We start from the raw sequence: 14,574 nt of genomic DNA, 5'->3' as shown, positions 1-14,574 counted from the left end.
TAATGGAGGGGGCCTAGACCACTAGTATTTGATTATTATTACATATCTACTAATTCAGTGGAGATTTCAACATCATCCTTGAAGTATGTACTGCCATTTCTAGCACTGGATGTATGACTTTTAGGTTTATTTGCCCTGTTTTTGTCTTGTTGTCTGAAAGTTGCTGAAAAACATGCATGTGCCCTGCCCTGCACTTGTCGACTATCACTACCACCACAGAGGAATAATTCATATTCTTCTGGTACATGGATTGTTCTATATGGAAAATCTTAGTATAAGTGCTGGCAAAGAGAGGGGAACCAGGATAGGAAATATAAAGGGTGTATCAAGAGCTACAATAGGTCATGAGGCTTTGGGCCATTCCAGAATGTGGTATTGGGTTTCTTCTTTGCTGCAGTATAGAGCTGAGGAATGAACTGTGTATTTGCAAGTGGGTACACATTTGTGATTGTGTATAGTGACAAAAATAGGTAAATACTTGCTTCAACATATTTAGCTTGAGCAAAGATTTTTATTTTAAAGTTTGCTAAAGGTCAGAGGCATGAAGTATAAGAGGCACATTTCACATTAAGATTCTTTGGCGGGAAGATTTCCCCTCTTTGATATTCATGTTTCCCTTTTTCTTCTGTTTCCGCTCTAATCCCTTACCACTACCACCAAAGAAGAGAGAGAGGGGGAAAACCTGGAGATGCAGCTAGTATTTTATAGGGAAGTAATTCCAAGTAGATTTATACTATACAGTGCTTTAAGCCAAGGGAGAACTGGAATATGAGTATGATATAGTAAAATGCACTATATTATAGGTAATTATGCAAATTTAGAGGATTATGAACCATATATATGTATATACACTAGAAGCCTGATTAGCACATAAGGGTATAAAATATGTCATGAAAGAATTGGATCCATGTTCCAGTCAACCTGGTAATTTTTCTCTAACAGAAGTACCCCCCCAAAATGTAGCAGAGTCTGGTTGCCTGTCCTGGTATCAGTAGTGAAAAATTAGAGATGTTTCACCCCAAATGCTGGATTTCCTTAACCATACTTTATCTATTATTCATTCATATTTAAACTTTTAAAAACTTGTAAATAACTTATGACTAAACCCCTATCAGCATAGTAACAAATTTCATTTTTTACTACCTGACATGGTAATTAGTATTTCATTTAGTTTGTCTAATCTTATAATAATTTTCAAGCTCCTGCAGATATTTTGCAGTCTCATATTCTACAGTTTTATGAATAATCTATGTTCAACTTTTCTATACCTTCATCATTTAATAAATTTTTATTAGTTCCTCTGTGATTTTTGAATGGAACCTAGATTTCATTAGTCTTGTCTCATTAAACAGTTTACTTAAGAGGCATACATTAATTGTGTCTCCAGCATCTGTATGATAAAAACATTCCTCTATAACGAAGTGCCTTTTTTCAAAACCTTTAACAAGCTTATTTTGGCCTCTCATTTTCCCTGAAAGTTAGGTAGGACAGTTAAATATTTTCTTATTTTATGGCAGAGAGGAATTCCTTTAGGTTTCTTTTTTAACTGTCCTTTTTAAAAATTAATTAATCGATTAATTAATTAATTAATCGATTAATTAAGGGCTGCATTGGGTCTTTGTTGCTGCGCGCGGGCTTTTCTCTAGTTGCTGCGAGCGGGGGCTACTCTTCATTGCAGTGCGCAGGCTTCTCATTGCGGTGGCTTCGCTTGTTGCAGAGCACGGGCTCTAGGCGCATGGGCTTCAGTAGTTGTGGCACGTGGGCTTCAGTAGTTGTGGCACGTGGGCTCAGTAGTTGTGGCTCGCGGGCTCTAGAGCTCAGGCTCAGTAGTTGTGGTGCACAGGCTTAGTTGCTCTGCAGCATGTGGGATCTTCCCGGACCAGGGCTCGAACCTGTGTCTCCTACGTTGGCAGGCGGATTCTTAACCACTGCGCCACCGGGGAAGCCCTTTTAACTCTTTTGATGACTTCATTGCTGCTAAAGTTTGGAATCATTCTTTCCAAGGGGCCAAGATCTTCCTCACTCTTCAGCATCTAAATGTATAATTCTTCTGACCTTTTGTTCTTCATGTCTCCCTGCAGCCATATGTGTCATTGTCTCAGCCAATGGCACCACCTAGTCCAAGCAACAGTACCCCTAACAGCAGCAGTGGGAGCACTGTAAATGACCAGCTGAGTAAAACCAACCTCTACATCCGGGGATTGCAGCCAAGCACTACCGACCAGGACCTAGTCAAGTTGTGTCAGTCGTAAGTTGGGGTACATAGGGGTAGGTTTCTAGGGACAGTACAGATTTGGTGATACTGGCTTCTTACCAGATGCTCTTATCCTGAAATGCAATATTATCAGTATTTTGCTTCTACCCCTATAGTTGCAAGGTTTCTCAGCAGCCCCTCTTAGAGAAATTCTACGTACTACCAATATGTAAAACTTTTATGTGTTTCTCTGAGGAAAGCTGGATAGGGCTGACCTTTGAAGCCTAGTTGGTATATGACTTTGTTTCCAGCATGTACCCAGAACTGATGGTCTTAGTGGAAAGATTCCTATCCTTACACCTTGAATAGAAATGCTCAGTATCTCTAAAGATATTGATAAGAAGATAGTGAGAACCAGCAGTAGGGATAGAAGAAAGTGGGACTAGCCAATTGAATTATATACACTTAGGAGAGTTTCTGCTGCTAGAGTTATTCTCAGTGACCCAGAGGAGCCCTCAAATTAGTGGATAAAGAAGAAGATGGAGAAAGAGTTGTCACTTGGCATCTACCCCCTAAAGATCTTTGGGGTTTCTTCAGCGTAGATTTGAGTCATGAGGTGGAGACAACTACCGTGGAATTAGCACAATTAGGAAAGCTGGAAAAATTGCAGGAATGCAGAGATGCCAGCTCAATTCCATTTGGCAGAAATACATGTGTTTCAAATCATTTATATGGGGGACTGATTAGAGGCAGAAGTCTGGTGGGATGGGAGTATTAATGGGGAAGGGGAAATCGAGTTTAGAAAGAAATAAAAATAGGAACCTTAGTCTGTGTAAATTTACCATCTTTTAAAACTTTATTGAAGTATAACAGCATACAGAAAAGTGCACAAATCAGAAGTGTTTATAGAACAGTGAATTTTCACAAGGTGAACACATCCTTGTAACCAGATCAAGAAATAGAACATTACCAGCTCTTCAGAAGCCCACCTCCCAGTGACAGTCTCTCCCCCACCCCCAAAGGTATCTACTGTTTGGCTTCTAAACGATTGATGTGGCTTGTTTGAACTTCATATAAATATAATGATATAGCACATACCGTTTTATGTCTGGTTTCTTTTGTTCAATGTTGTTTGTGAGATTCATCCACATTGTTGCATATAGCAAAAATTTGTTCATTCTTACTGCTTTATAGAATTCCATCATAGGAATATACCACAGTTTATTTACCTGTTCTACTGTTGCTGGACATTTGAGTTGTTTCCAGTAGGTGACTATTATGGATACGGATAGTGCTGCTATGAACTTGTACATGTCTTTTGGTGCATGTGTATAAGTATATACATTTATGTTGGGTATATACCTAGGAGTAAAATTGCTAAATCATAGGATATACATTTGTTCAGCTTTTGTAGATACTAGTAAACAGTTTTCTAAAGTGGTCAAACTAACTCAGACTCCCATAACAGTATAAGTATGTGGCAACTGTTCCAAATCCTGAAGAGGCAGAACATTCTCCCCTCAAAATGTAGTTGTATGAGGCTCAGAGGTACTCTATAAATCCCTTACTCTACTGAGGTAGTGGTTTTTGGAAGTTTCCTAGCACCAGGCTGCACAAAATCAGTTTCTAAAGGCTAGATGTGTGTATAAAACCTGAATCTGTTACCTCGGCTTACCTTGCTAGAAGGGTATTTAAATGGAACTTAGGGAACTTAGTCTAGGACTAGTAATTTTTTTGAGGGAATGGGAATTGGCAAAAATGTTGGTTTATGAGGGAAAAGAGTATCATATCAATCTAGTTCCTTGATTTCTGCACCCTGTATTTCTTGTACTAAATATAATGTGCTGCAAAAATCAATCCTCTCACTCCACAAGACAGAGAAAAAACTCAATTCTACTTCACTATACTTTTAGACTTTCATTTTGCCCTTCCCAATAGTTGCCTTACCTTCTGCTGTGTCTGAAGGGATGAGAATAGTCAGGGTCAGCATGTACAATAAGATGGAAGTAAGGAGCCCAGTAGGGGACCATAGAGAAGTGGGAATGAGGAAGGGAAAGAATAGGTGCTAGATGAGTTATGATGAAAGGGAAGCTGTGAAGAGCTGGTGGGTGGAATCCTCATGGGTGTGTGAGCTGGGAGGGACACCTTTCTGTGAAGGGTGTTTCCCATGCATAGGACTTCCTGCCTTTGTCCCAGTTATCTCTCTAGGTTGTACGGGAAGTAAATGTTGCTGGATCCTAAGCCCTGGTGGACAGGAAGGAGAGGCGTGGAGTCTGGAACTGAAACTCCTGGTTCTCTTGGAGGGGCTCCTTCGGAGGAGGAAGCTGCACGATCCAGCTGTTGCCAGCTGAAGTGGAAATTCTGAGCTCAAAGTCTCAGGCTGCTCAGACCACAGCAGGCTCCACCCTGGGGCCTCGATAGGGATAGCAGCGTGTGTGTCCTCAGGCTTACAGTCTCTTGCATCCCTTCCCTTCCTAAATTTGGGAAAGAATCCAAGTATGTAGCCCTGAAGGGTTAGGTTCGCCACATCCATTCTAGCCTCCAGGGCATCGCTTGGCTTATTCTGTCTAATCCAGTGGGTCACAGAGCTCCACTAAAACAGTCAGTGAGAGGCTGCCAAGGAGCGAAACAAATACATCAATCATCGTATGTTCTTTAGGGATGGGATGAGAGGAAAAGTAGAAAAAAATGCTTGTTTCAGGTATTCATCTCAAATTCAGTCCCTGCCAACTGTTTTCAGTTAAATTTTATACTTCTGACTTTGTTAGTGATTTCTGTTCTGTCTCTCTCACATTCTCACCCTCCTGGAGTGGAATGTAGAGACTTCTTTCTAGTAGAACACTTCTAATATAATCCCTGACCTGTGATTGATACTCCACTGCTCAAGTTTGGGGAACTCCACATGACTCTGCTGCCAAAGTATAATTTTCAGAAAGTTGAAAAACATAACTCTCCTACAGATATAGGTGAACGCATGCCAAATATTTATTTTACTCATTAGTGAGGGAACTAGCAGGATGGTAAAATGGGTTCAAAGAGCATTTGAGGGACTGAGTATTGATAGGTATTGAAGAAAGAATGTTGGAATAAGATTACTAGGTTATAGAGAAAACTGGTTCATACCCTATAGGACAGTAAAACAGTAACCTTTGGGATCATCTTTTCTAATGGACATAAATTATTTGTATTTCTACTAGATAAAAATCTACAAATTAATATGTATCTTCACAAAATCTGGGCGCACATCAGTAATAAATAGTAACTGAAACAAAGAAACATCCCCCTAGATAACAGAATATACCTTGAATGGGCCTTGTAGACAGTGTTCCAGAATGACATTGAAAGAATGTGCAATCCTCATTTTGCCTTATCGTCAAGTTTTGGATAATTTTCTTAACACAGCTGTTGCATTTGCTTTTATGCCCACTCCCCTCCCTAATACACTGAAATCTTGACAATAAGAAATAGAAGTCAGGGAATTCCTTGGCAGTCCAGTGGTCAGGACTCGGTGCTCTCACTGCTGGGGCCCTGGGTTTGATCCCTGGTTGGGGAACTAAAATCTCATAAGCTGCGAGGTGCAGCCAAAAAAAAAAAGAAAAAGAAATAGAAGTCTTAGAGATTAAAGCAGGAAAGAGCCATTTGGTTAAATGTTGAGGTCCCATGAATATAATAATAATATAATATAATATATAATAATAATAGCAGTTAAGAGTGTTCAGGTGTTTACCATTTGATAGACATTAGTGCTTTATATTCATGAACTCATTTCATATTTCCAACAATCCTATCTCCATTTTACAGATGGTGAGACTGAGGCACAGAAAGGTTAAATGACTTGTCCAAGATCACACGTAGCTATAAAGTGGCAGAACCAGGATTTGAACAAAAGCAGTTTGGCTCAAGTTGACCTTCAGTCAGGGGGCCAGTAGAAGGGTGAAGAGTGGGGTATCAGAGAATAGAAACAGTTTTTCATAGGAGGAATGGTGTTTGTTCAAAGGAAGATAAATAACATCAAGGATTATTTTTAGTCCTCAAGGAATTCTAGCCAGAGCTCTGGCCTTACACACTGCTATGTGGACGCCACCAAGCTTCTTTCCCAAAAAAAGACAGTAGTCTTTTTCTAACTAGTATCTGAGTCTTATTTGGGGAAGAAGAGAGAAATGTGTTGATAGTGTAGGGACTGCAGTTACCTTATTTCTTGTAGGTACCTTTGGGGAATAGGTTTATATGATAAGTGTGACGTTTTAAATTCATTTCTTCTTTGTTCTAAGGTTTGAGTAGGGACAGTTTTCCTAGTGGGAGTGAAGACAGGGCATGGATTCATCTAGATGTCTCAATCTCTGTCCTAGTCTAAATCCCTGTCCCCAGATTATGACTTTGCATTTTCTTCTCCCTTAGATATGGCAAGATTGTCTCCACTAAGGCCATACTGGACAAGACCACAAACAAATGCAAAGGTAAGGGAACAGCTGTTCTTGGTGGTGGAGAACAGCTGTTCTTGGTGGTGGAGAACAGCTGTAAGTGAGGCCATCCCTTGCCTTTGCCCTTTATTGCTGCAAGTCCCTGGTTTCCAGTGTCAGGAAGGAGTCTTCAGGGTTTTCAGGCTTAAAAGACTAGTAGGTATTTAGATTCTTTGTGACCAGATAGCTAGAGCTGAAAATGCTGTTTTGAGGACCCAAGGCTAGAAGCCTGCACAGAGTGCCTTTGAGTCCCCTGGGCCTACTTTGGGTGTCATGTTTCCCTGGATTGGATGGTAGATATTCGTAGGTGAGTTTATTTCTGCTTAGCAAAGCATTGTAAATGCCTTTTGTTTGTGGAGGTGGGTTGGGTTTGTTGGGGTTTTGAGCAATTCTAGGTGGGGATGGAAGAGTGGAAGGAGGGGAAAGGGCTGTACATTGGGGTGAGGAGGGGCTTCTTCCAGCAGGTGGCTGATTATCTGCTGTGGAGAGGCTGTATTTCCTACATGCCTAGCATTTCTGGGGGTGTGCCTAGAAAAGAGAAGGGGGTTCTTTTGGAAATAGAGGGGGGCTGTGAATTATTAGAGGAGCCTAATTCTTGAAACCTAGGATTTCTTAGGGGAGAGGGAGGAAGGCAAGGATACCATAAAGACCTCATTGCCCTTGGCATTCTTAGCTATAAAGTAGACCAAATCTCACAGGGTTTGAGGAGCACGTGGATAACCACCTGAAACCTCTTCATTTCTCTTCCTCCCTACCACTTCTATTGCGTGGATCGTAACTCCTCCTCTGTTTCCTGAAAAGCCTGGGCCTCCTACCTCCCTCACACCCCCCACCTCCCAGTGATGCTGTTTCCCTGTTCCAGGCTATGGCTTTGTGGACTTTGACAGTCCTTCAGCAGCACAGAAAGCTGTAACAGCACTGAAAGCCAGTGGTGTGCAAGCACAGATGGCAAAGGTAAGGGTATTACCCCGTGTCTATTCCTCTGAGGGGTTGTAGATAGCACCAAAGGCTTCCAGAGGTTTAAGAGCCATGCGGTTGATGGGCAAGGGCTATCTGCAGTGCTTTTTTTTTTTTTTAATTAATTAATTAATTAATTTATGGCTGCGTTGGGTCTTCATTGCTGCGCGGGCTTTCTCTAGTTGCGTTGAGCGGGGGCTACTGTTTGTTGCGGTGCATGAGCTACTCATTTCAGTGGCTTCTCTTGTTGCGGAGCACGGGCTCTAGGCGCGCGGGCTTCAGTAGTTGTGGCTTGCGGGCCCTAGAGCACAGGTTCAGTAGTTGTGGCGCACGGGCTTAGTTGCTCTGCGGCATGTGGGATCTTCCCGCACCAGGGCTGGAACCCGTGTCCCCTGCACTGGCAGGTGGATTCTTAACCACTGCGCCACCAGGGAAGTCCCTGCAGTACTTTTTGACTATATCTAGCCAAAGACTCTAGGCCAGGGTCCCGTTGAGCACCTCTTGGCTGCTACAGGAAGATGGTATCGGAATCTATGGCAGGTAGCTCTGTCAGCTCTCTTCCTCTCATCAAGTATTATAAGCAGGCAAGAGGGTCAAGAGGCTTCTTGCCTTCCTCCAGCTGTTTCCCCATCTCTAACCTGGCCCTACCTCCCTACCAGACAGCTTGTGGTATTTTTGCAACATTCTCTGAAGAAGCCAGTTGTGCAACTCAGAAGTTCAGAACAATGCTTTCCACCTCCCAACACTGTTCCCTGTGGGAAGGGGGGTGGCCTTTGGGAGGGGATGGGGAAGGGGAAGCCACAGCAAGGAAGGAAACTGTCCCTCCTTTCTCAGATGTGTCTGGAATTTTTATTTTCATTTGGACTACTGGAAAGCTAGAGGCTTTTCTCTTCTCTTAGGTGGAATTGCCCCCTTGCCTTAGTTCTAAAGTCCTTGTGAATACCCTGTGTGGAGCTGATGAGGCAGGCCTGCCAGCCGTCCCTTTCTGTAATGGTTAAAGAAAAAGGAAACCCTTAAAGCAACTATTCTCCAATAAAAATTAATTGAAAAAGAAAAAAAAGAAAAGGAAGCCCTGAAGGGAAAGACAGAAGAGGGATTAAGGTTGCTGGTGACCCACTGTCTAGGGCAGAGTGACTTCTTAAATTCTTAATAATACAGCTCTAGGAAGTTATTGCCATATTGCAGATTCTGCCCACTGGAAGGGCTCTCCCACCTCTTCATTTTTTTTTTTTTAAATTGGACATTTTTAAAAATTTATTTTATTTATTTTTGGCTGCGTTGAGTCTTCGTTGCTGTGCGTGGGCTTTCTCTAGTTGTGGCGAGTGGGGGCTACTCTTCGTTGCGGTGCGCGGGCTTCTCATTGCTGTGGCTTCTCTTGTTGTGGAGCATGGGCTCTAGGCATGCAGGCTTCAGTAGTTGTGGCACATGGGCTCAGTAGTTGTGGCTCATGGGCTCTAGAGCACAGGCTCAGTAGTTGTGGTTCACGGGCTTAGTTACTCCGTGGCATGTGAGATCTTCCCAGACCAGGGCTCGAGCCCATGTCCCCTGCATTGGCAGGCAGATTCTTAACCACTGCGCCACCAGGGAGGCCCTCTCCCACCTCTTCTTTCTGGAGAAAAGCCCTCTGACATTAGAGTGACTTTAGACTTCCTATGAGACTAGAACTTTCAGGGCTCCGTGGTGACCCAGTGAGCTATACATCTGGCTCTTAGTGCAACCCCCAGCACACTGGCTTCCCTTTTCCCTTCTCTCCTCCTCCTGCTTTCCCTCCATCAGGGAGTGTACAGGCGTTCCTACTAAGAGGAGTCTGCTGTGGCTGGAAGAGCGGAGTGGGGGGATTACCCAGAACAATCCAGCCCGGGAAGCAAAGGCAGTCCAAGAGAATCCAGCCTCTGGGACAGGCTGTTGGGCTGTTGGATAGGAGAGAAGAGCGCTGCTCTGCCTAGTTCTTAAAGAGACAGCCAAAAACTTCATTGATGGCTTGTATTGTGGGCTTGTACAGTACTAGAAATATTAAATCTGTGGGGTTTTTTGGCCCGGACTCAATATATAACCCATGACCCATGATAGTGGGACTAGGTGTTACAAATCGTTAAGATTCGCTTTGTTTATGTGCATACCTTCCTGCTCTCTCTTTTCTGAGATGTCATTTTGTGGCTGCCCACTGAGGGTGGGAGAGGGTTAAGAGATATGAAATTCATTTTTTCACTTTTATTTCCATAGCAACAGGAGCAGGACCCCACAAATTTATACATCTCAAACCTCCCACTGTCAATGGATGAGCAAGAACTGGAGGGAATGCTGAAGCCCTTTGGCCAGGTCATTTCCACTAGAATCCTTCGAGACACCAGTGGGACCAGCAGAGGGGTTGGCTTTGCAAGGTGAGGGATGCCAAGAATGGGAAATGATGAGGTTAATAAGGAATGTCACTTAGAAGGTCACCAAAAAGTCTGTGCCCTGCTCCCCCCAGGACCAAACTATTAGTCGAAAGTACTTGCAGTAAATCAAAAGTTCATTTAATTTTAGGTCACAATACTCACAAACCTATTTTCTCCCAAATCTTTATCCTTTCCCCATTACTTCCTGCTATTCTAGCCTTTGTTCCTTTGATTCAGACCTAACCAGAATAAAATAATTCCATATCTTCTTATAGTTTACTGAGTATTTCTCATCCTGTTATCTCATTTAATCTGTGAAATAAATATTAATTCTCCATTTTATAGAAAAGGAAACCAAAATTCTCAATATGAACTGATTTGCCCAAGGTCTCACGGGAGCAGAGCCCTTATCCTTCTGGCTTCAGGATCAGCAGGATGAAATGGAAGATTTGGTCTACCTTTTCAGATCTGTTGAGAGTCTTAGATTTTAGAACCAGCTCTGCGACTAACTGCCCATGTGATATCAGATCTTTATGAGCCTTGGTTTACTCTGTGAAGTAGAGATTTAGATGAGTGATTTTCTTAAGGTGTTCCCTAGAGCTGCAGAGTTTTTCAGGGTACCTTCTTCTGAGCTTAGGGTCACTATTGTAGGGCTTCAGCCTCTTTTAGCCCACTTAGGAAATGGTTCTGCTTTTATTTAAGATTTTGCTTGAAAGGAGATTCTGTTGCCTTTCTAAAAAGTTTGAAAAGTATTGGAGTAAGTGATCTAAAAGTCCCTTTTTCTTTTATAATATCTTCTCTGGTCCAAGAACATTCCTTTACTCTATAGAGTGTTTTAGACCTTGAGAACAAGTAATAGGACCTTTTCCCTAGCCAACTCAATCTTGGTGGCACCACCTGCTGGCAATCCCAAGTATAACTAAAGGGGAGTTTCTAAGGTTTGTGATCGTCAAACTTTTTTGCTCCATACTCTCTTAAAGCAAAAGCTCCAGTTCATGGCACCTTAGTTGTCTCGATAATTTTTTAGCCCTAGACAAAAGAAATACTTAACAATTCAATTTATTAAGTAATTAAATGGTCTAGACAATTCAAAAAGTGTTTAATAAATATCTTAACAACTTTGTAGTTATTTGAAAAATACATTGAAAGAGAAAATATTTTTATTTCATTCTTAAATAACTATACTTTCTAGTGAATGTGTGCCTGTTGGACACTACACAACTTCTCAAACCTTGGAATCAGATTGGACAGTTACACCCTCATTTCCTGTTACACATTAGTTTTCTTATGGTACTTGCTTTTGTCATAGCAACCACTGAAAAACCAGCTTTGCAAAAATATGTTATCTAAAGGATTGTAGGGTGATCTAATGTTGAAATGATGAACTGTTTAGAGTTAGTCGTCTTTACAGTAGATATCCAATAGGTATTGCTGTATTTTCTTCAGAAAGTTAAAATATCCCTTGTTGTGCCTCTGTGAGCTCATCACAATGGCCCAGGGTGCCTCAAAACCCAGTTTGGGAAATATGGCTTTGAAAACTTAAAAAACTATGAAATCTCTTGCGTGTTTCTACATTAATACCTACAGATTTTCTTCATACATTTAGATTCTTGCAAAGTATAATTTCCAGCAATTTATAAATATTGACATTTTAAATAAAACTATCATATCATTTAAAAATGTATCTAAATGAGATCTAAATGTCATAGCAATTTGATACACAAAATCATTTTAAAAATACCTAGGGCATTTTTTTTAAAGTCATAACTCTTACATCATTCTTTTTTTTTTTTTTTTAAATTTTATTTATTTATTTATTTATTTATTTATTTATTTATTTATGGTTGTGTTGGGTCTTCGTTTCTGTGCGAGGGCTTTCTCTAGTTGTGGCAAGCGGGGGCCACTCTTCATCGCGGTGCGCGGGCCTCTCACTATCGCGGCCTCTCCCATTGCGGAGCACAGGCTCCAGACGCGCAGGCTCAGCAATTGCGGCTCACGGGCCTAGTCGCTCCGCGGCATGTGGGATCCTCCCAGACAAGGGCTCGAACCCGTGTCCCCTGCACTGGCAGGCAGACTCTCAACCACTGCGTCACCAGGGAAGCCCATTACATCATTCTTACAGTGTTCTTTTTTTCTTCTTGATCTTGTATTTCCATTGTATTTCCCTACAGAATTGTATTCTAGTGTAAAATACTTATATAGTTGAAAGTCTTTGTATGGATCATTCTGTTTTACTTCTCTGCAACGAAAATATGTATATAAATTTTTTTTCCTGTGGCCCTGAGTCTATATGCATTAATCCATAAGAAAATTATCTTTATAATTAGTTCACAGTTGCCCCAAACAACATAAATATATTAAAATGTTGATACAAAATTGTTTCATATAAATTTTATTGGAAATGCTCCTTTTAGATTTATATAATTAGATCATGTAGCCATCAGTGAATATTGTTTATTGCTGTAACAAGACAGAGTTTAGTACCAGTTCTGTTCCTGTGTTTTGTTTTCATGGTGAGGAACCTTGTTCACATAAATAAGTAAATGGGAATGGAAAGAGTTTTGCTATAATAGGAATTCTTTGAATTCCTTCTGAATTATATGCCAAGACCAGGGTGATCTATCATCCAAAATGACTTTTTTATGTGTCAGTTGACAACTTGTTGAGTCCTCTAGCTTGTGGGAAGGAAGAATTGGAAACATCTGACTTAACAAAAAGATATGTAACTTAGTCCTCCATGCCTTGTGTTGAGCTTTGGGATGAGTTCGAAGTATATTGAGAAGAGTGGTTGTAAGAGGGGACTTTGGCCTTGATCATTAGTGATCACAAGCTCTCCCTCAGGCACATCAGTTTTAGGAAAGAGTTTATGAGGAAGTTGAGGTCCTGAAAGTGATTCTCTTAAAACCCTCCATGCCTGCTCACCCTTTTGAAAGACTAAGGAGTAGGAGTAACCCAACTCAACACTTCTTGCTCTAGGACACCTAAGGTTCTTTTCTCTAAAAGTTTCCATTTGAGGCCTTTTTTTAGTAACTGCCTTCATAGGAATGGTTCATATCTTTAGTGGTTATTGGCATAGAAAATATACTGAGACTTACTTTAAATATGGAAAGAGGGGAAGATACTGTACCCTGTATTATATAGATCTTTATCATTTTAGAACACATTTATATGCATTATCTCATTTGATCTATACAGCCCTGTGTAATAAGGTAGATGGAGATTTGAAGCAGAAATGAGGAATGAGTCCGAAGGGTTTTCGTGCATTTTCTAACTCACAGAGCCTTTGAGTGGTGAACGGGTGCTGGAATCTAGATTTTCTGATTTCTTACTCAGTCCTCTTTCCCCAACAAGACACTTTAACTCAGTAGTTCCTAACATTGTTTTTTCTATCACTCTGGACCATAAACCCTGTCTTAATACTCTTTCCTCCCACAGACTCATGAAATCTTTTTTTTCTCCCATTTTTTTAAAAAAATTGAAATATAGTTGAATTACAATATTGTGTTAGTTTCTGGTATACAGCAAAGTGATTTATATCTATATCCTTTTTCATAAATATGTATACATATGTGTTTATATGTATGTATAGATAATATATGTATACATATACATATATATTTATTCTTTTTCATATTCTTTTCCATTATGATTTATTACAGGATATTGAATATAGTTCCCTGTGCTATACAGTAGGACATTGTTGTTTATCTGTACTATATTTATTAGTTTGTATCTGCTTACCCCAAACTCCTAATTTATCCCTCCCCGCCCCGACTCATGAAATCTTAATGATGATATCAGTAGCTATTTAGACCTTGATAATTATAACCAGAAGCAAAAAATAAATATTGACAAATTCTTAGCTTGCACAGTTTTATCAAAGTGAGGGAAGAGGGGAGCCCCTGGTGGTCCAGTGGTTAGGACTCAGCACTTTCACTGCTGTGGTCTGGGTTCAGTCCCTGGTTGGGGAAGTAAGATTCCACAAGCTGCACAGCGTGGCAAAAAAAAAAAAAAAAAAAAAGTGAGGGAACAATTTCCATTAGGAATTTTGTAATAAAAAATAATGGTAACAGCCATTGTATTCTTATTTAGGGACCCAGACACAATACTAGGCCCATCTATCAGTGTCTTCTTTGGAATATTCATGGTTTGAAGACCTCCATTATTCCTTTCAGGACCCCGACAGGAGCCAGTTGAGAAAACCTTCATTAGAAGCTGGGGTTGCCTCTTTAAGATACCTTGACTTTGTGTGGAGGAAACTCTGTATTTCTGTAGTGACAACTTTTGGAGCATTTGTGGGGCTGGGAACTTAGAGCTTTCTCTTCGAATATAAGGAGAGTACAGATCCTGGAGAAGGTAGACCCTAACTCCTCTTGTGCTCCTTAGGATGGAGTCCACAGAGAAGTGTGAAGCCATCATCACCCACTTTAATGGAAAATATATTAAGACACCCCCTGGAGTACCAGGTGAGGCATCTGGGAATCAGGCTGAGAGGGCCACAGGTTATGACTTCCTGTGAAGATTCTGGAGGATTTTTGCATGTGTGAGTGGACTAAGTGAGGTGGGACTCAGCTGCCTGTCTGCT

At 41.0% G+C, this 14,574-nt stretch overlaps 1 protein-coding gene across 4 annotated transcripts in view; it reads left to right on the top strand.

The window, feature by feature from the left end:
• RBMS2 (RNA binding motif single stranded interacting protein 2) overlaps window positions 1-14,574 on the top strand; it is an 86,150-nt gene that overhangs the window by 64,219 nt on the left and 7,357 nt on the right. For 3 of the 4 annotated variants that reach the window (XM_061206330.1, XM_061206332.1, XM_061206331.1), the window contains 5 exons: window positions 2,082-2,248; window positions 6,593-6,651; window positions 7,517-7,608; window positions 9,835-9,992; window positions 14,376-14,455. In XM_061206330.1, coding sequence (XP_061062313.1) covers window positions 2,082-2,248; window positions 6,593-6,651; window positions 7,517-7,608; window positions 9,835-9,992; window positions 14,376-14,455 — 556 coding nt within the window. The remainder of the gene's footprint in view (window positions 1-2,081; window positions 2,249-6,592; window positions 6,652-7,516; window positions 7,609-9,834; window positions 9,993-14,375; window positions 14,456-14,574) is intronic. The other variant, XM_061206333.1, reaches the window with a different exon arrangement.

The sequence above is a fragment of the Eubalaena glacialis genome, chromosome 11 (genome assembly GCF_028564815.1).
Source record: "Eubalaena glacialis isolate mEubGla1 chromosome 11, mEubGla1.1.hap2.+ XY, whole genome shotgun sequence".
NCBI classification, from domain to species: Eukaryota; Metazoa; Chordata; class Mammalia; order Artiodactyla; family Balaenidae; genus Eubalaena; species Eubalaena glacialis.
This window is presented reverse-complemented; position numbering and strand designations above follow the sequence as displayed.